Genomic DNA, 22,121 nt, shown 5'->3' on the forward strand with positions numbered 1-22,121 from the left:
CTACAGCTCTGATTTGACCCCTAGCCTGGGAACCTCCACATGCTGCGGGAGTGGCCCTAGAAAAGGCAAAAAGACAAAAAAATAAAAATAAAAAATAAATAAATAAAATAAAACCTCTTGCCCTGTTATTGGCAATGGGGACCTGAGTCCACCTTCTAGCCAGGTTGCCAGCCTCCTGAATAAAGCAAACTTTCCTTTCCTATTAACACTTGTCTCTCAAGTATTGGCTTTCAAGTGACACAGCTGAACCTGAGTTTGGTGTCAGGTATATTGTATGCCACAGTGAAACATAGTCATTATGTTGTAATAACATTAAATGGTATATAATCTATAAAAATATTGAATCACTACGTTGTATTCCTGAAACTAATATAATATTGTAAATCTATTATGCTTCAGTAAAAAAAAAAAAGAGTTGAGAGTGGGTTCTGTGAATGAGCAAGAGTGAATTACCTGAGCCTGGGTGTGAGCCTGTGGGTCAGAGTGTGGGGTCAATGGCAGTTGATGGTGAGAGGAAGTGATTCAGAAGCTGGGTTTGTTCTCTTTATGTTTCTGCTTTTTATGCAATGTACTAGTAACTTGTGTTGTCAGAGGGCTGATTAAAAAGATGTTAGACCTTTCCTTAATGTGGACTGAAATTTGCTTTGTTTTATTCTTAGGTGTGTAATGTGTGTGAGGGTGTGGGCAGTGGAGGATGACACACCAGACCTTCCTGAGCTGTCTGAGGTCAGCTCTCAGAAATTCAGTGTTGAGTATTTAGTCATCATCACCCTTGGACTTGTGAGTAGGATCCAGGTGATTTGAGAGCGTCTATGACAGAGGAATCATCCTGTTCCGGGAAGGTTAGAGGCGCTTTGACAAGCAAGAAGCAGGCCACTGTTAGCCACTGTTAAGGACAGTGGCAGTGAGAGGTCAGGGCAGTTGGAGGCCTTGTGGTATTGTGTCTAGGGAACCGTTCAGACCAGGAGATTGAACAGTAGCTAAGGGTGAGGTGGAGAGAAAGATGCACGAAAATGCTCAGAGCAACCGGTGCCAAATATTTTCTGAGGCTCCCATATTAGGCGTATGTCCCCTTGACCACACTGAGGCCCCAAGTCAACTTGGTGGGACCTGCCCTCTGTGCTAAAAACCCCCTCTGCTAAGGCTTCTTGGGGCCCTTGTGTAACTTCTTTCTCTTTCAATACTGCCTGTGATATTCGCTTTAGCCCCAATGTTCTTGTGTAAAATCACAGGGGGCGGGGTGAGTGAAAGTCTTCCAGACCCCACATTCCTAGGGCTGGTCTAGGCCTTGCACCCATCTACTTCTCCATGATGACCCTGGAAATGTAATTAAAATCTAAGGACTTTTGTTTTTCTTTCACCACCCAGCAGCTCCTAAGAGCAGTTTACCAAGAGACAGAGACAGAGAGAGAGAGACAGAGAAGCTTCAGGCCCTGAGCTTGTCAAGTGTCCATGTGCTTTTGGAGTCAGGTAGACTGGACCTGGGTTTGAATCCATACTTTGTCCTTCATTAACTGTGTGACCTTGGCAAGTGACATAAGCTCTTCAAGACTCAGTTGCTACAGCTGTAAAATGCAGGCAATGCCCACATAACAGCAATTATAATAGCCAACATGTACTGAGCATTTTATACTTATTAATTCAGCTAATCCTTATATGTTTCTAGGAATGAATAGGGTACCTGTCATTTCTCAGATGAGAAATTGAAGCAGAAACAAGTTAAGTAGCAGCTCCAAGTTCATGTAACATGTAAGTGGTGGAGCTGAGATTCTGAATTTGGACATTTGGACCCTAGATCCTGTGCTTACCTACCTCAGTGGACTGTGTAGTTCAGAGAACATTAACAAGAATTAATCGAGATGAACATTTAAAGCTCAGGGTATAGTGGTTGGCACACAGAAGCACTCAGTAAATGATAGCTGTTACTGCCAGACAGGGAAGCCTGCTTCCAGGTGGGCATGTGGAAGATGTGGCCCTGGGTCAAGGCGAGGTAGGAGAGACACTGGTCCTCCTGGGACCTGGGTTCACACAGTGTCAGGGCTTCTTCCAACCCACTCTGTTCAACAGGGGTTTTGGCAAGGTATTATCCCTGCAGTCCCAAAGTTTTCTCACAGGCCCCGAAAGGAAAACACAGGAGCTGGAACTGGCGGCCGTCGGGAAGGGCTCCGTCCCAGGGAGTCAGCTGCTCAAGAATCACTTTTCTGACTTTGGTTTAGAGGAATATGGCTTTTCATCATGTGAGCCAATTGAGGGAGCCAATTCCTTATAATCTCTTTCTTTATATCTCTCTATCTCTGTATCTAGCTAATTATGTATTCATCCTCTTCATTCTTTTTCTTTGACTAATACACTTGGGTTCTGAATTTACAAAATTTTGGATTTGCATGAGATGTACTTTAGAAATGATGCTTACCAAGGTAAATAAAAGTGAATGAAACAAACTTAAAAGTTTTTGCAGAGCAAAGGAAACCATCAGTGAAACGAAAGGAAAATCTACTGAATGGGAAAAAGTATTTGCAAATGACATGACTGATAAGAGATTAATATCCAACATATATAAGCTGATCATACAACTCAATACCAAAAAAAGATGATTAAAAACTGAATAGAAGTTCCCTGGTGGCTCGGTGTGTTAGGGATCCAGAGTTGTTACTGCTATGGCTTGAGTTTGATCCTTGGCTCTGGAAATTATACATGCTGCAGGTGCAACCCCCACCCCCCAAATGAACAGAAGAAAATAGACATTTTCCCAAAGAAGAAATGCAGGTGGCCAAAAAACACATGAAAAAAATGCTCAACATTTCTAATTATCAGGGAGATGAAAATTGAAACCACAATGAGATATCACATCTCACTGTCAGAGTGGCTATCATCAAAATAACATAAATATCATAAGTTGGCAAGGATGTCAAGAAAAGGGAGCCCTAGTACTCTCTTGGTTGGATTGTAAACTGGTACAGCCACTATGGAAGGCAGTATGGAGGTTCCTCAAAAACTGAAACTAGAACTACCATATAATCCTGCAATTTCAATTCTGGGTATATATCTGAAGAAAATTAAAACATTGATTCAAAAAGATACATTCTCTGCAGTGTTCTTAGCAGCATTATTTACAATTGCCAAGTTCTGGAAGCAACTGAAGTGTCCATAAACAGATGAATGAATATAGAAGATATGGAATGCTACTCAGCCATAAAAAAAACAAAATTTTGCCATTTGCAGCAACATGGATGGACTTGGAGGGCATTTATGCTAAGTTAAATAAGACAGATATCAAATAAGACATAAATACTATATGATATCAATACGTGGAATCTAAAAAATATAATAAATTAGTGAATATAACAAAAAAGCAGACTCAGATATAAATAAACTGGCGGTTACCAGAGGGGGAGGAGGGGCATGTAAGGGTGGAGAAGTGGGAGGTACAAACTCTTGGGTGTAACATAGACTACAGGAATGTACTGTATAACTCAGGGAATATAAGCAATATTTTCTATTAGTTTACTATAGATAACTATAGTTTATGTTATAATCATAAATGGAAAGTAACCTTTAAAAATTATATAAAAATAAAATCTAAAGATGGTGATTACCAAGTTTTTCTGAGATAAAATATCAGAGTAGAAGGACTGAGCTCACCTCCTTTCATGAAAATACCAAAATCACAACTAACTGCCAAACAATCATCAATAAAATAGATTGGAAGCTACCAAAAATATATCCTACACACAAAGACAAAGAATAAGTCACAAGATGGTAGGAGGGGCACTTTTGCAATATAAACAATCCCACACCCACCAGGTGGGTGACCCTCAGACTGGAAAATAACTAACTATATCACAGAGGCTCTCCCACAGAGTGAGAGTTCCAAACCCCACGTCAGGTTCCCCAGCCTGGGGAGTCTGGCATTGGGAGCATTTGGCGTTGAAGGGCAGTGGAGCTTGAGCAAAGGAGAACTGAGGAAACAGAGATTCCACTCTTGGAGGGTGCACACAGGGTTTCATAGGCACTGGGTCCCAGGGCAAAGCAGAGACTCCATAAAAATGTGGGTCAGACCTACCTGTGAGTCTCAGAGGGTCTCCTGGGAAAGTGGGTTTTGGCTGTGGCTCACTGAGGGTGTAGGACATTGGAGGTGGAGGTCCTAGGAATCATCATCAGCATTAGCTCCCCCAGAGGCCACCATATTGGAAAAATCTGGCCCTACCCATCTGGGCTGAGAAGCCCCAGGCCAAACAACAAACAGGGTGGGAACACAGCCCACCCATCAGCAAACAGGCTGCCTAAAGTCCTCCCAGGCACACAACCACCTTTAATCACACACAGAAACGCAGCCCCACCCACAAGTGGACAAGCACCAATCCCTCCATCAGGAAGCCTGCCACATGCCCCTGTATCAGCTTCACACACAAGGGGGCAGACATAAGAAGCAAGAGAGGATATAACCAGGCAGCCTGCAGAAAGGAGACCACAAACTCCAAAAACTAGACAAAATGAAATAGAGAGAAATATGAGCCTCTAATGAAAGAACAAGACATAACCTCAAAAACTAAGCGAAGTGAAGATAAACAACCTACATGAAACCTAATGATAGAATGATCCAAGATCTTGGGAAAAAACTGGAGGCAAAAACAGATAAATTATAAGAATATTTAACAAAGAAATAGAAGACTTAAAGAATAAAAAAGCAGAGATGAACAACACAGTAACTGAAATGAAAAATTTATTCATTCAGAAGGAACCAATAGCAGAATACAGGAGGCAGAAGAATGTGATGGAAGACAGACCATGAAATCACTGAGGTGGAACAGAATGAAGAAAAAAGAATGAAATTAGGACAGTCAAAAGAACTGTGGGACATTAAACACACCAACATTCCCATTATAGGGGTACAAGAAGGAGAAAGAAAATGCCAGAGAAAATATTTGAAGAGATGATATCCAAAAACTTCTTTGCTATGGGACAGGTATCACTCACTCAAATCTAGGGAGCGCAATGAGGACCATATAGAATAAACTCAAGGAGGAACACCCAGAGACTCATGTTAATCAAACCAACCAAAATTAAAGACAAAGAGAACATATTTGAAGTGTCCATCATGGCAGAAATGAATCCGACTAGGAGCCATGAGGTTGTGGGTTAGATTCCTGGCTTCGCTCAGTGGGTTAAGGATCCGGCATTGCCATGAGCTGTGGTGTAGGTCGCGGATGCAGCTCAGGTCTTGAGTTGCTGTGGCTGTGGTGTAGGCTGGCATCTATAACTCCAATTGGACGCCTAGCCTGGGAACCTCCATGTGCCATTAGTGCAGCCCTAAAAAGACAAAAGACAAATACATATGTGTGTGTGTGTGTGTGTGTGTGTGTGTGTGTGTGTGTATGTATGTGTGTGTGTATATATCAGTTGTTTCTCATTCTCACAACACATGGTATTGTCAGTGTAACTGTTTGTTAATATTTTTTAATTGAGCATTTCTCTGGGCCTGCAGACTATCCTAATGTCTGTCTCATGGAATGTTCACTCAACTCCAGTTTTTCAATCCTACCTATGTTTCTTTAACCTCTTGTTTAACTCTTTATCATACAGTATTTGTCTTTTTCTGTCTTATTAGCCCTCCAAGTCCATCCATATTGCTGCAAAATTCCATTCGTTTTCAGTAGCTGAGTAGTATTCCTGTGTGTGTGTGTGTGTGTGTGTGTGTGTGTGTACGTACCACATCTTCTTTATCCATTCATCTATTGATGGCCACTTAGTTGCTTCTGTATCTTGGCAACTATAAATAATGCTGTTATAAACATTGTGGTGCATGTATCTTTTTGAATTAGTGTTTTGGGGCTTTGGGGGGTATATACCCAGCAGTGAAAGTACATTATCATATGGTGGTTCTATTTTTAGTTTTTTGAGGACCCTCCATGCTGTTTTCCATAGGCTGCACCAACTTACATTCCCACCAACAGTGTAGGAGGGTTCCCTTTTCTCCACATCTTCTTTAACATTTGTTATTTGTGTTCTTTTTGATGATAGCCATTCTGACAGGTGTGAGGTCCATTTTGGTTTTAGTTTGAATTCCTATGATAATTGGTGATGTTGAGCGAATTTTCATGTGCCTTTTGGCCATCTGCATTTCCTTTTTGGGAAAATGTCCATTCAGTTCTGCCCATTTAAAAAAATGTAGGAACTTTTTATTTTATTTGCTTTTTTAGGGCCACACGTGTGGCATATGGAAGTGCCCAGGCTAGGGGTTGAATTGGAGCTGCGGCTGTTGCCGCAGCCACAGCAACGCACGATCCAAGCCTCATCTGCGACCTACACCTCAGGTCCTCATGGATGTTAGTCAGGTTTGTAACCTACTGAGCCACAACAGGAACTCCCTTTATTTTTTAACAAGAAGAGTACTAAAGGGAGTTCTTTCTATGGGTACATATGGAGTCACATGGCCCTGGAGCAGTTAAATATTTTCTCTGAAATTGATGTCACAGCTCCCTTCTTGTGATTCTCACTCCCTCATCCCATACATTCTTTTTTAAGTTTCATTGAAGTATAGTTAATTTATAAGGCTGGGATAATTTCTGCTGTACAACAAAGTGATGAATTGAACTATATCTAGTCACTTATAATGGAACATGATATGATGGAGGATAACATGAGAAAAAGAATATACCTATCTATATATCTGTACTATATCTGTACAGTAAAAACTGACAGAACACTGTGAACCAACTATAATGGAAAAAATAAAAATCATTAAAAAGTGACCCAATCATACATATATATACATATCCATTCTCTCTCAGATTCTTTTCTCACACAGATTATCACAGAATACTGGGTATACTTGTGCAATACAGCATACCCACTTTTTAAATATCATTTTGTTTTGTTTTGTTGGCCATGCCAATGGCATGTGGAAGTTTCTGGACCAGGGATCAAACCTGCGTCACATCAGCAGCCCAAGAACCTGCAGTGCACGCTGGACCCTAACCTGCTGTGCCATGAAGGAACTCTGTGTTGTTTGGTTGTTTTGATATTGATTTGTTTTTTTTGTTTTTGTTTTTGTCTTTTGTCTTTTTAGGGCTGCACCTGCGCATATGGAGGTTCCCAGGCTAGGGGATGAATCGGAGCTGTAGCCACCGGCTTACACCACAGCCACAGCAACATGGGATCCGAGCCACGTCTGCAACCTACACCACAGCTCATGGCAAAGTCAGATCCTTAACCCATTGAGCAAGGCCAGGGATTGAACCCGAAATCTTATCATTACTAGTCGGGTTCCTTAAACACTGAGCCACGACGAGAACTCCTGATATTGAGTTGTAAACGCAGTTTATGTAGTTTGTTTGTTTGTTTTTTTCTCTTTCAGCTGCAACTGTGGCATATAGAAATTCCCGGGCTAAGACTGTATCAGAGCCACAATTGTGGCAATGTTGGATCCTTAACCCACTGTGACACAGTGGGAACTCCTGAGCTGTTTATATATGTTGATATTAATCCCTTATCAATCATATCATTTTCAAACATTTTCTCCCATTCAGTAGGTTGTCTTTTCATTTTGTCATCGGTTTCCTTTGCTATACAAAAGCTTTTAATTAGGTACTATTTGTTTATTTTTGCTTTTGATTCCTTAGTTTTAGGAGATGGATCCAAAAAATATTGGTGCCATTTATGTCAGAGTGTTATGTCTATATTTTCCTCAAGGAGTTATAATATTTGGTCTTACATTTAGGTCTTTAATCAATTTTGAGTCTATTTTTGTATATCAATCATACCTACATTTTAAGTGTTTCCTAACAGATGTGCAAATGCATTTAGCTAATTCTCTGATCACTAGGTCAAATATCTGTGGACTTAGAGATAGGCTCACTGTGACCCCCAGTTAAGCAAATTCTGTTTCTTTTGTAAGTAAAGAAGACATTGTGGAAAGCAGCAAAAGTGTGAGGCAGCACGTTGATGTCTGATATATAATTTTTATTATAAATATAGAGCAAATTTTACAAATAATTCAGAAGCAGCCTTAGCCAGGCAAAGCTAAATTACACAGAACAGCATGGATGAGAGAAGGTGCATACAGTCTGTGTCAGGGTTAGAAAACCCTGAAAGAGGTACCTGAGTACAGAGACCTGCCGTCCAGCCCTCTTTGAGGGGGTCAGTTCCACACAGCATGAGGTCAGGTCATGGATGTGGAATAAAACCTTTCTCTCAACAGCCCTGAGGCGCTTCCATCTGTGCAGAAGGCTGGGCTGCAGGAGGACATGCCTCTCTTTCTCCCTCCCTTCCTTTTCTGCTGACATACTGGGTCTCATAGGCGCCAGGGCAGAAAACAGATTGCAGAGGTTATTCAAGAAGCCTAGGGCTGAGTTACATCCCTCCCCTTGGGTCCTAAGGAGCATCAGCACCAGTGCAGCTTTCTAGGTTGCAAACAGCACCAACAGCATGAGTGGTAGTTTCCTTCAGGGCGCCCCGCACTTCTCAAGGACCAAACACAGCTTAGCAGAGGCCAAGATTTCCTGAGAAGGTGAATGGGTAGACGGATGGAAATGCACAGGCAGGGACATGGATCATGGTGGTGCTGATAATTGGTCTGATGCCTAGAAACTGAGTGAGATCCATTTCTGGCCAGGAATGTAGAGAACAGCTGCTTCCTATTTTCTGAGTGGAGCCCCTGACGTAAAAGGCTTGAGGGGCTCCTGGCCAGAGGGACTTGGGGAGTGGGTGGCTTCTTTCACCTAGTGTAGTCGGATTGGCTTGCACAGGTAACTAAGTAAACATAACCCCTTTCACATAAACAAGCAGTTACAAAAAGTAAAATAGCAGAATGTCTCAGAAGAAGGGAAAAAACCCAATACCCCAAATTGTTCATTCTTTAAAATTATTTAAATAATTTCTGAAGAATAGCTTTCTTATTCATTCCCAAATCCTAGCAGATTATCTCTGTTAAGGTCTGACTGCCCCATAAGTGATGATAATCTCTCCCTCTATGGGTATTTCCTGGAATAAAGCCCTTAAAGTTACTAAAACATACCTGCAGTTTTTAAATTTTTCATTAGGAATCACTTATGGATCTTGACTTAGTTTTCTGGTTGCTTCTAGTAGGTTCTCTGGAAACATGCTTTCCAAAGAACATAGATTGTATTTTAAGTAAGCAGCAAGGTGTTTAGGCCCTGGTCCTCTGGGTAGACAACACTGATAGTGGACAAAGTTGTAGAATTTGCAGTCCTAAGTTAGTTTTGTATGTATTTTCCTGTGATGTTGGATTCATACTGGAGTTTGGATGTTTTCTTTTTCCTTTTTCTCTCCTTTTCTGGCACATGTGTTTCAATGCATAAGGACATAACTCTGTAAGTTATGTCACATTCAAGTTAGACTCCAGTAGGACAGGGCTGAGGTGGGAAAGAATGAGTGTGTTCTGAACAGGCAAGTTTAAAACCAGTCAGGAAATGGGGAGGGGCAGAGGCCCTGGTACCTCTCTCCCAAGGTCTGCTTAGCCACATGTCACTGACAAGGACTGTTGGGTTTCCTGCAGACCTCCTCCTACATGTGCCTTTTCATCTACTGACACTGAAGGAGGAGGCTGTGACCAGGCAGCCTGGATGAGCCTCACTGGGGAATGAAGAGGGGGAAAGACCCTCTTCCCATTTTCCCTGAGGGGAAAGGGGTCTCCTGGGGATGGGGCTGAGAAGCTTGGAATAAGTCAGCAGTGCAGCGAGCAGGACTGGTTGCATTTCTCTCTTTTTTTTTAACTTCTGAATGAATCATTTCTGTGGCTGTTGGGGATGGTGGGGAGGCCGAACTATGTTTCTTTGATTCCTGGGCATTGAAGTTCAGGGAAGAATATGTAACTTCATCGATCTGAAAGGCATAAGCAGCAGTCAGTTAAATCAGTGTCACAGCCTAGGCCCTCACCTTGGCTAGTGTGATCCAGCTCCACATGATTTCACTACTTTGAGACTTTTGGCTTCAAAGAAGGGCTTTTACTAGCCATCGTCTCTGCTTGCTAACATCCTATTGAATGATCACTAGAAAAGATAGATAATGGAATTCTCCAGTGGAATACCATGATACGGCAACAAGAACAAAAACCTTAAAGACATGAACAATATGGATGAATCTCAAAAAACAATTTTGAATGAAAGAAGCCAAACACATATAAGGACATGGTGTGTTTTTTGCTTATGTAAGAACAAAAATTGGGTTCAAAAAATCTAGTATTTGGAAGTCAACATAGTGGCTACTCTTTGAAGGGGAGTAACTGGTCTTTTTAAAGGGGGTGTTTGTGACATGCTTTATTTATTGATTTGGGTGCTGTTTACATGTGTTATTCAACTCCTGAAAATTCATAGATTGTTGAAATATGATTTAAGCACTTTTCAGGTTATATACAGTTCAATATACCTACTGAAGGATCAGATGAAAAAATTCAGTAAAAATAATAGACTGTAAAGGAACTAAGACCTCAGACCCAGTAGAATAGAAACTATCATTTGACAGGGAGAGCAGGGTCAGATTTCAGGCACAGGAAGGAGGTGCCTTCTCTGTGCTGGGCATTGTACTGGGTGCTTTACATTTGCTATGTCATTTAATTCCTTGAACTTCTCTTTAGCGTAGCAGCATGCTCATTGTACAGACAATAAAGCTGAGGGTCAGAGAGGTTACTTGCTCAATGTCACAGGAAGGGAATAATTCCAAAGTCAATCTTCTTCCATGAGTTAGACCCATAGGAGAGACTGAACAATATTTCTTTGTTGCTGCAGTGAGGAACTTTGGCCTATACTTGATCTCACATTTGTCTTCAAGAATAACCCATTCTAAACAGAGATATTTCCATGAGAAAAGGAGCTGATGAAACTGGCTGTACTTACCTTGTTAGGTGAGTAGTTGACATGGCTGTGACCTGGGGAAGCAAAAGAAGAGTTATCAGCCCATGAAAATGCAGAGCTGACTTGTGGCCTCAGAACGTGGTGTTCCTAAGCTGTTGTGACTTCTGGCTGAAGGAGGTGGCAGGTGGTGGCAGGGTGGGGTGTGGGGTGGCCCATGATCATTTAAGGAATTTCCTTCCCTCAGTCTGTGGTCCAGACCCCAGGACATTAGACCAAGGAGGGGTTGGCAGCTACAGGAGGCCTCCGTGGGCTTCTGAAGATTTCTTCCAGTTCACAAGGCCTGAGTTTTGCCCAGGAGTGTTTCTCAGCAACAGGCTTCAGTGTCAAGGAGGGGCATTGAGGCCCACAGCACCCGAGCAGCAAAGGCAGGGAAAGTCTCACCAAAGGAGATGCCTGCGTCCGTAACAGAGGCAGGAGGGAAAGGAGCAAGGATGAGGAATGGCTCCTGGGAACTTGTCCATGTCATGGCCTGCTTGGCTTGCCTGGTCTGGTGGGAGTGAGCGTCTCTCCCGGAGCTGGGTCTCAGGGGAATCTTGCTTGGCAAGGAAGGGTGTGAAAACCCATGACAAATTAAGGTTGGGACACGGAGATCCCTTCTAAAAACTCAGAAGGGAGGGAGATATTGGGAATCAGGATTTTCGACTGGGGCAGGGCATGTGGTGAGTGAGCAGGTTTACTTACTTACTATGGTTGAAGTCTGGGGATTTGTGCTCTGTGATATCATGCCGGTCACTTGCCCTAAATAAATGTGAGACACTGTGACTGACATTTATTTGCACCTTGAATTAGGAAGGACACTGTCAGCGTGATTCCTTGGGGCTCCTCAACGCTCATTTACACTCAGTTGGTACTCTTGCCTCTGAGGACCTCCTTCAGTCTACAATCATCCCTTCTAGTGTTTACTCCTTTCCTGGTTACTGGCTGTTCACATTTAGGGCCTTTCACATCGACTGCTTCCGAGCCTATTTCTACCCTGGCACCTTTCCCCTTTTGTCGGTAGATGGCTGGTTGTTTCTCAGTTTATTTATTTCCCAAGTGCCTTTGATTGTTTCTGCCTTTTCATTAGGTTCTCTTCCTGTCCTATCGCTCCCTCCTCCTGCTACTGTTGTCATGAGAGCACAGGAGTCCCTTCCTCCTGCTTCTCCTTTCGTTCCCTCATTAGTTTTCCATTTTGGACCTGGGTTTCCTGGACTGCGGACAGAGGAACACAACTGGCTCTGCCCCCTCTAAGCCAGAAGGGGATGGAAGTAACCATGTCCACGTGAGAGCAGGGCACAAGCAGCATGAAGACCAGGGAAGAAGAGACCTGCAGGTGTTAATGCCAAGAAGCAGGGCTTTAGGAAGAGAGAGGAGCAGATCCAGACCCAGAGACAGAGATGAAGTTTCCTTCCCTCTCCCAAGCATGACGGTTAGGCTTAGAGAAACAGAACAAGAGGAAATGCAACATACCCTCCAGTCTATCTGATACACAGAAATTACACCAGGCCTGCTATGAGAGCTACCCCAGCCAGGACTCCAATCACAATGCCAGCAATACCACCATCTGAGACGCCAGAAGTACTTCCTGGTATTGAATCAACTGTCATGGAAAGAAAAGAGAAGAATGAATTAAGATGACATTATTTTACAGTGGGAGGTGCTCTGCAAAAGAAGTGTCAACATGAAGGAGTCTTTTTGCCTTTTCTAGGGCCGATCCCGCGGCATATGGAGGTTCCCAGGCTAGGGGTCGAACCAGAGCTGTTGCTGCTGGCCTACACCACAGCCACAGCAATGTGGGGTCTGAGCCACTGAGCAAGGCCAGGGATCAAACCTGCAACCTTGTGGTTCCTAGTCGGATTCATTAACCACTGAGCCACGACGGGAACTCCTGAAGGAGTCTTTACTTGTTCCTTCAAGGAATAAATTTTCTGTGGGAAGGCTGCTGTGTGGTGATTAGGTGACTATATTCTTGTGTTTTTTTTTTTTTTTTTCTTCTCAGTGTTATTTATAGATGGGTGGTCAAACTTAACCTCAGTTCCAATCTAGCATTTCTGCACATGGATATTTTTGAAGGCTTTGGGAATATAAGAAGGGCTGATGGCTATTTTTGTGTGTTTTAGTTTAAGTTTACCACCTTTTCATGGTTGGATCTTTCTCTGGGTTCTATGTGTCTTGTAGTGGGAACTTAACTGATGGAAGGCTCTCTGAATTCACTACCTCTTTGCACAGAGACCACACTTCACACAGGCATTCAGCAAGGATGTGAAATCAATCCCAATTCTGTGAGAACTGATCTTCCTCCATGGGCGATTTTAGCTTAAGGACTCCCCGTCAGCTTTGCTGACACCCTGTAAAACTGCACTGCAATCTAAAACTTCCTTCCTTCTTGTTCTTTTTCATACGGGTCAGATATGCATCATGGTCTGAGGACCCTCCCAGCCTCCTCCCACTCTTCCCCAAATTGCCTTCATAGGCATTTTTCTGCATAAATGTCTTGTTTGTCTAATCCCATCTTGGCTGCATATCACAGGATGTAAACTCATTCCAGACATGAAACTTTGCACTCAACTCCTTTTTTTCTCTCCCATAGTTCATCAGTAACATGTTCCTGTGGGTCTTTTATGTTATGCTCCCCCCCAATATATAATAACTTTTGCATCTGTTTATTCTTTTTTAAAAATTTCTGTTGCCCTCACCTGTCTACTAAAATATGAAGATTAATGCTGATGTTAGTTATTGTTATGAGTTACTGTTATGTGCCAGGCTCTGTGCTATATACTTTCAATATGTCTCATTTAATTCATATAATAACTCTGTCAGATTGACAGTATTTCCATTTTACAAGTAGAAAACCTGAGGTTTTCAGTGGTGAAAAAACATACCCAAAGTCATATGGCTAATAAGAGATGATTAAGAGTTAGGTAGTCCTTGAACTTAGGAGTACCTGGTTTTATAGAGTTTAATGGTAATAGTAGTTACCATAGCATCTAACATTTATGGAACATTTCCTCCATGTGTGGCATTTCACTAAGGGTTTAATTGAATATTACTCAAATCTGTGAAGAGTGCCATGAAGCAGGTACTTTAATTGTAATTTTCAGTTAGTAATTTGAGGCTCAGAAAAATTAAGAATCTTGTGCAAGAAGTTTATAAACTGTAAAAGCTTACATTAAAAAAGAAGGGGAGGGAGTTCCCATCGTGGCTCAGTGGTTAACGAATCTGACTAGGAACCATGAGGTTGTGGGTTCGATCCCTGGCCTTGCTCAGTGGGTTAAGGATCTGGTATTGCTGTGAGCTGTGGTGTAGGTTGCAGACATGGTTTGGATCCCACGTTGCTGTGGCTCTGGCATAGGCCGGCAGCTACAGCTCCGATTCGACCCCTAGCCTGGGAACCCCATATGCCACAGGAGCGGCTGTAGAAAAGATAAAAAAACAAAAAACAAAACAAAACAAAAAAGAAGGGGAGTACCCGTTGTTGTGGCATAGCAGAAACAAATCTGACTAGTAACCACAAGGTTGTGGGTTCCATCTCTGGCCTCACTCAGTGGGGTGGTGGAGAGGGGAGGTCGACATGGATACTGTGTTGTGGCTGGTGTTGGCCATAAGCTCAATCGAAGCTGAAATAGCAAGACTGAAAAAAAAAAAAAAAAAAAAAAAAAAAAAAAAAAAGAAAAAAAAATGACTATAACAAAGGGTTATCTGGCCATCAGTGGTGGTGTTGCCATGAGCTGTGGCAGAGGTCACAGACATGGCTCAGATACTGTGTTGTTGTGGCTCTGGTGTTGGCCGGCAGCTACAGCTCCAATTCGACCCCTAGCCTGGGAACCTCCATATGCCGTAAGTGCAGCTCTAAAAAGAAAAAAAAAAAAAGAGAGAGAAGGACCTCAAATCAATAACCAAGCTTATAAGTTAAGGAACTAGCAGAAGAAGAACAAACCAAACTGCAAGTTAGCAGAAGGAAGGAAAAAAATAACAATTAGAGTAGAGATAAATAAAAAAGAGAATAGGAAAATAATAGAGAAAATCAATAAAATCAGAAATTGTTTCTTCAATAAAGATTAACAAGGAGTTCCTGTCATGGCTCAGTGGAAACCAATCTGTCTAGCATCTATGAGGACGCAGGTTAGATCCCTGGCCTCGCTCAGTGGGTTAAGGATCTGGCATTGCCATGAGATGTGGTATATGTTGCAGACTTGGCTCAGATCCTGCATTGCTGTGGCTGTGGTGTAGGCTGGCAGCTGTAGCTCCGATTCAACCCCTAGCCTGGGAACCTCCATATGCTGCAAATGTGGCCCTAAAAAGACAAAAAAAGAAAAAGAAAAAAAGATTAACAAAATTGCCAAACATTTAACTAGTTGGATCAAGAAAAAATGGAAGATTCAGATTACTAAAATCACACATGAAAATGGGAACATCACTACCAAGTCTCAAGAAATAATAAGAATTACAAGATACTATGAATAATTATATGCTAACAAATTGCATAACTTCAATAAAATGGACAAATTCCTGGAAACATAAAAGCTACCTAAGGTAAAATCACAAAAACATAGAAAATATGAAGAGCTATAACTATGAAAGAGATTAAATCAATTTAAGCTTTAGACAAAATTCAAAATCCTTCATTGTAAAATAAGAATAGAATGAAACTGATTCAGCAAAATAGAGGCCATATATTAAAACCCACATCTATCGTCATTCTAAATGTGAAAGACTAAAAGTTTTCCACTAAGATCAAGAACAAGATAAGGATGCCTGCTTTTGCCACTTCTATTCAAAGTAGAATTAAAAGTACTAGGCAGGAGTTCCCGTCGTGGCGCAGTGGTTAACGAATCCGACTAGGAACCATGAGGTTGCGGGTTCGATCCCTGCCCTTGCTCAGTGGGTTAACGATCCGGCGTTGCTGTGAACTGTGGTGTAGGTTGCAGACGCGGCTCGGATCCCGCGTTGCTGTGGCTCTGGCGTAGGCCGGTGGCTACAGCTCTGATTCGACCCCTAGCCTGGGAACCTCCATATGCCGCAGGAGTGGCCCAAGAAATAGCAAAAAAAAAAAAAAAAAAAAAAGTACTAGGCAGACCAATTAGGCAAAAAGAAAAAAGAAAGAAAGAAAAAACATTGAAATTGTAAATGAAGAGGAAAAGTTGTTTGCTGATGATATGACCTTATACTGAAAACCCTAAAAATCCCCCCAAAAAAACCAAACTGTTAGGACCAATAAACAAATTTGGCAAAGCTGCAGGATACTAAACCAACACATAAATACAGTGATATCTCTATACATGAACAAATCTGAAAAGGAAAATTTTTAAATTCCTCTTATACATGTTCCCATCATGGCTCAGTGGTTAATGAACCTGATTAGTATCCATGAGGACACAGGTTTTTATCCCTGGCCTCACTCAGTGGGTTAAGAATCCTGTGTTACCGTGAGCTGTGGTGTAGGTCACAAACACGACTCCGAACTGGAATTGTTGTGGCTGTAGCGTAGGCCAGCGGCTGTAGTTCCAATTCGACCCCTAGTCTGGGAACCTCCATATGCCGTGGGCGTGGCCCTAAAAAGACAAAAGACCAAATAAATAAATAAATAAATAAAGCATTTAGGAATTGACTTAACCAGGGAGGTGACAGACTTGTATGGAAAAACTAAAAAACAGTTTTAGTTTTTAAAGGAGAAAACATTGTAAAATAAAGAGGATATAAATAAATGGAAAGACATTCAGTGTTCAAGGACTGGAAGCCTTAATATTGTTTAGAGGCCAATATTAACCCAAGTGTAGTGGATATATATAGGTAATGGTTGCAAAACAATATGAGTGTATTTAATACCACTGAACAAAAACTTAAAAATTATTTAAATGGGAAATCTTACATATATAAATTTTTTTACCATATAAAGTATATCAGAAAAAAAATCTTGTTCAGGGTCACAGAGTAATTCCAGACCAAGGATCAGAAACTAATTTTTCATTGACTGAGCACTTAACCATTTTGGCATTCTGTTGGTAATGGTCTCTTAACAATATTCTGCCTGCTGTGACCTCTGTCTTTTTTGCAAATCATGGGTAGCGGGAAGGTGGAGCATGAGGCCAGTGGTCACTTACATTTCACATCCAGCCTGAGAGGGTCACTTAGGCTGGAATTTCCTGGGTTGGAGGCCTCGCACTGATAATTCCCAGCATCCTCCCTCCTGACGGGCTCTATGGTGAGGGTGCTGTTTTCCTGGGACAGCTTTATCCTTTCTGTGAGCAGTAGACTCTGGCCATTGAAGAGCCAGCGTATGGAGACCTCAGTGTCATTTATGATGCAGGTCAGGACCACGGTGTCCTTTTGTTCTGTGACGGTGGTGCTGTTGGCTTCAATGATGGGCTTTGTCACTGGTGCTGTGGAGAAACAGAGGAGGTGACTTGGCGGCGAGTGTGTCTGGGGCCGGGGGCCACGCTCCTTCCTCAGAGATCTCAGCCATTCCTGGGGCCCAGCAACTTCTGTAAAGGTGACTCAGAGGATGGCCCTGACCCTGTGAACAAGGTCTTGGGTCTCTCTTCCTTGATGCCATGTAAGGAGAGGGAGGCACCTCCTTTTTGAAAGCCAGATACCGCCGGGTGACCCCTGACCCCTCGACATCTCTGTAGTATCTTGTTAGCCCATGTGTCCAGCACTCTCATCATCAAGTAGAGTTTTTTCCTGTGAATTTTCTTGACCCTTTCCTAGGACTTTATTTGGCTCTAAAATGTTCAGATCCAGAGTTCCCATTGTGGCTCAGCGGTAACAAAATCTGACTAGTATCCATGAGGACTCAGATTTAATCATTGGCCTTGAAATCAGTGGGTTAAGGATCTAGCATTGCCATGAGCTGCAGTGTAGGTTGCAGAATCAGCTCAGATCTGGTGTTGCTGTGGCTGTGGTGTAGGCCGGCAGCTACAGCTCTGATTTGACCGCAAGCCTAGAAACTTCTGTATGCTGTGAGTGCGGCCCAATAAAAGAAAGGAAGGGAGGGACATAGGAAGGAAGAAAAAAGGAAGAAAGAAAGAAGAAAAATGAAATGTTCAGGTCCCATTCCTTATATATGCTTCGGCCTATGTTGAGGAAGACAGTCTTGCCAGCTCTGTGCATCTCTGGGGCCAAGGGAACATTACATAAAGTAGGGAAAGCACTTCTTATTAAATAATTTATTAGGGAATGAGGATGGCCCCGTCCAGTCTCCTGGTATATATGCATATATCTCTCTGAACCAGGTACAATTTAAAAAAAAAAACAACTTTCCAACCATGACCACTGCTCATTTTCCATCATTCTGAGTTGAGACATTAATGTGTTTCTCCCATCACAGGATTATGACCTCAGAAGCTCATTCTCCTGGTGACCTGGGCAGCCTGGCTCATGTTGGAGCCTCACAGGGGCTGCTGCTCCCACTGATTTCTGTGTCCTTTACTATTGCCAGGAGGGTGGGCAATAAAAAAGGACACAGAATAGTTGCAGGATGGGAACAGGGCAGTCAGCCGTTTGTGGGAATATTCGTGGAAGGTTTAATGGTGGGGGCAGCTGTGCAGAGCAGGGCCAGTCCCGGCTGGGATGAAGGAGGAGGAAGATGAGAGACAAGGAAGGAGCCGAGAGAGGGAGAAATGTGCATTTACAAGTGACTTCAAAGTGGAGGCTACAGGTGACTTCAAAGATCCAAAGGTCCAAGAGCCCCACAGCTGCCCAGAAGCAGGACCCATGCCACCCTGGAAGCCCTCCCACGGCTGAGCAGCCCCACCGCCTGAGACTTGGCTCTCAGCGCGCTTCAGGGGCAGGTGGTCAGAGGATGGAACATGGCTCCCATCCCTGGAGAGACAGGCACCAGTGTGGCCAGAACCTGCTAGGGCTCTGCATCCTGATTCCAGTGTCTGAAGAGACTGTAGATCATTCCTTCATTCTTACTCCTTCCATCCTTCCTTCATCAAAGAAAGATTGAGTTTGCTACCTCTTGGGCCCAGTACTAGTTGCAGTGTAGACCGGGGCGTGAAGGAGCCAAGTCCTTTCCATTCACTCTAGTGGGAGTCACATCCAACACATCAGGAAACAAAAAAATACATGATTTCTAATCCAGAGCAAGGAGCTTGTGCTTCGTCTACCTCAGAGGGGGAAGCCTGGACATTCCTATCACTGACTGATGGTCAATACAGGTAATTCAGTTCTAGAATAAAGAGAATTACTTCTCCATTTGCTTTCACTTCCCAGGTCAGCCTCTCTCCCTCTGAGCTGAGGATGCCCAAGAAGAAAGGATCAAACCAACAGCTGGTTTCTGGGTCCACAGATGCACAGTAAGGCCTCTGGGGTGGAGGAGAGGCTGGGGCTGTAATCTTGGCATGACTGATTGCTTAGTCATAGTCTGTGTGACTCTGATTCAGTGACTGTATCCCCCCGCCCCCCCATAACTTGGCCTTTCCTCAGTAAAATGGGATAAATGGTAAATGCTCTCAGGCTTGTCATGTTGTTTGTATATTAACCTTATATCATTTAAATCAACAGCCTAAAGCTGGGCATAAAGGAGTTGCCAAATAAACTGCCCGCTATTATTTGCATCCACGGGGGAGGCCCCCCTGGTCTTTACCCTGGTGGACGAGGAGCATCTTCACTCCTCTCTTCATCCCTGTGGACACCGACCTTCTTCTGGGGTCTCCTTAGTCCCCACAGCAACTGGCTAATGGCCTGGGGACCTGGCTCACCTTGCTTTTCATGCCGAATCTCAGGTGAAGGACCAGGCTCCACCCCTGCCCAGATGTGGCTCTTGGGGCTGAGCCCTGACTGGTGAGCAGCTCAAAGCCTTGGGACTCAGGCAGCTGGGAACTCGCTGCTCCCCGTCAGCCTTGTCCAGGAGCCCAGAACCCAACAGTGGCACAGACCCTCTAGGGTCACTGGAGGCAGGGGCCCTGGGACAGGGTCCGAGGAGGGGCTTCCTGGGACTGAGCTTCTCTGTGAGGCTCCCAGGGGGCCCTGAGGCCAGGCCCCTACTGAGTCCTACAGGGTCTTCCTCAGGGTCATGGTCACAGGGAGTCTGATCTCCTTCTGTTGAGTTACTGCCATCAGACTGGTCCTTCTTTCTGCACAGAATGTCTGCAGGGTCTGGATTCCAGGAAAGAAAGTTTGATCCTTTGAATTTTATCTCCTATGTGTGTGTCCTGAACTAAATTTTCAAACCCCGACATGGGACATAATGCAGAGGGGATGGGGGCACAGTCCAGGCCTGTCAATCCTGAGTCTGTGAATAGAATTCACCCCACCCAACACCCAGAAGTCAGAAAGGAATCACTTACGGTATACACGGAGTAGTCCAGTTACAATTTCTCTCTGTAAATCATTCTTTGTAACCATCAGAGTGTAGTATCCTGTGTCATTCTGGGTGGCATTCTGGAACAGCAGGGATCCATTGGGGTAGATTATCTCTCGACCACTGTATGCAGGCCCTGTGGTATTTGCTTGAATGTCTACTCTATATAATATAATTAGTTGGTTGTTCTCTACTCTTTCTCCTCTGTACCAGCTGTAGCCTAGAGTATCCTCTGTCGCATTGTGGGCAAGTAGAAGAACATCCCTTCCTTCTGCAGTTTTGAAGGGCACTGATTCAATAGTGATCTGGGCAGTGGCGGGCAGGTTCCAGAAGCTTAGGAGTGAGACTAGGGTGAAAGAGAGAGAAATCAGTTAATATTTGGATGGGGAAATGCAGTCCTAGGTCCTGAGTAGATCTCTTCATCCCTCGGCTTTGGTGTGTGTTTTTGTAGAATGTGTGTTTGTTGTGTGTGGGTCCTACTGGTTTAAAGTCAGCAGCAGAACCTCACTGCTTTTGCCCTCCTGAGCTTGTTATTTCCTCTGTTTAGAATACTCCTCCCCAGATGTGTGCCTGGCTCACTCCCTCACGACCCTCACACACATGCTCATACTCAGGGGACTGTTGGGAGCTGTCCTCCCGAACTACCTGCTCTAATGACCCCATCTTCACTTTCTAACCTTTCCCTGCTCTGTTTCCTCAAGACACTTGTCAGCGCTGACAGCACATTCTGAATCTCTTTGCTTGTCTGTCTTCCTCCCATAGAACGTGGGCTCTGTGAGGGCAGGGACTTGTCTGATTCTGTTGTCCCCTGAGTGCTTAGAACAGGCTCCGAATATCTAGTGAAGAAGGAATCAGTGTCCCCAGGGCCTTCCACACCCTGGTGTTTACTTGTCAATTTCTAAGGGTGTGGGTAATGATAGTATTTAGTGTCCTGGTTGTGTTTTTCTGTAGTAACTCCCTGACATAAAGATTGTTACTATTGTCATCAGTTTTCAACAGTTATTGCTCAGTGAAGAATAATTTGCAAGACCTACAGACTCGAGGTGTCCGGCCCCTCACCAATTCCAGTTCACTGAGATTTTCCTATGGCTGAGCCCCTCCGCCCTCCTACCCTGGTCCTCTGTCCTCTTCCCTCAGGTCCAAAAAGAAGACCCCAGTCCCCTCTCAGAGCCTTGTCTCCCCAGGAGACCCCAGCCAGGCTCTGTTCTCTCATCTCCAGCCACTCCCTGAAAATTGTCCCCTCTCACCTGCCAACAGAAGCCTGTGCCAGGAGATGCGCCCTCCGTGGGCAGGGGCTGAGGGGGGCTCCATGGTGCCTGGTGCCTGCTGTGTCCCTCCCTGTGAGAGAAGAATTTCTGCTCCAGAAAGGCCCACAAGCACTGCTGTCTGATGTGTGAGCTCTGCTGTCCTTCCTCCCTCTGTGCTGGGCCTCCTCCTGGGGCAGGAGCACTTCACTGGGTCATATGGGTGGGGGTAGGGGCGGGGTCTCTCCAGGACCCTCCCTCTCCCTCCCCTCTTGTTCCTGCCTCCCTGTTTCCCTCTTCTGCTTCCTTCTCTCTAGACAGGCACACTTCAGAGATACTGTGGTTTGGTTCCAGACCCCCACTAAATTGAGTCACATCAATTTTTTTGGTTTCTTAGTATATTTTAAGATATTTACACTGTACAGTAGTTAATAGTAAGTGTGCAATAGCAATATTTCCCCCCAAAAAAACCCAGTGTACATATCTTCATTAAAAATGCTTTATTGGAGTTCCCGTCGTGGCGCAGTGGTTAACGAATCCGACTAGGAACCATGAGGTTGCAGGTTCGGTCCCTGCCCTTGCTCAGTGGATTAACGATCCGGCGTTGCCGTGAGCTGTGGTGTAGGTTGCAGCCTCGGCTCGGATCCCGCGTTGCTGTGGCTCTGGCGTAGGCCGGTGGCTACAGCTCCGATTCAACCCCTAGCCTGGGAACCTCCATAT

At 43.9% G+C, this 22,121-nt stretch overlaps 1 protein-coding gene across 6 annotated transcripts in view; it reads right to left on the minus strand.

Annotated features, from left to right (window-relative positions):
* Positions 1-21,606, minus strand: part of LOC102158679 (carcinoembryonic antigen-related cell adhesion molecule 5-like) — a 193,596-nt gene extending 171,990 nt beyond the window's left edge. For 5 of the 6 annotated variants that reach the window (XR_002344671.1, XR_002344670.1, XR_002344669.1 and 2 more), the window contains exons 1-3: positions 21,405-21,606; positions 20,144-20,503; positions 16,952-17,230 (exon numbers count right to left, since the gene is read on the minus strand). Coding sequence is in view for 3 of the 6 variants with exons in the window: in XM_021094467.1 (XP_020950126.1) it covers positions 16,952-17,230; positions 20,144-20,503; positions 21,405-21,468 (703 nt within the window). In the remaining 3 variants the exon portion in view is untranslated. The remainder of the gene's footprint in view (positions 1-16,951; positions 17,231-20,143; positions 20,504-21,404) is intronic. The other variant, XM_021094464.1, reaches the window with a different exon arrangement.

This window comes from Sus scrofa, chromosome 6, assembly GCF_000003025.6.
Source record: "Sus scrofa isolate TJ Tabasco breed Duroc chromosome 6, Sscrofa11.1, whole genome shotgun sequence".
Lineage (NCBI taxonomy): Eukaryota > Metazoa > Chordata > Mammalia > Artiodactyla > Suidae > Sus > Sus scrofa.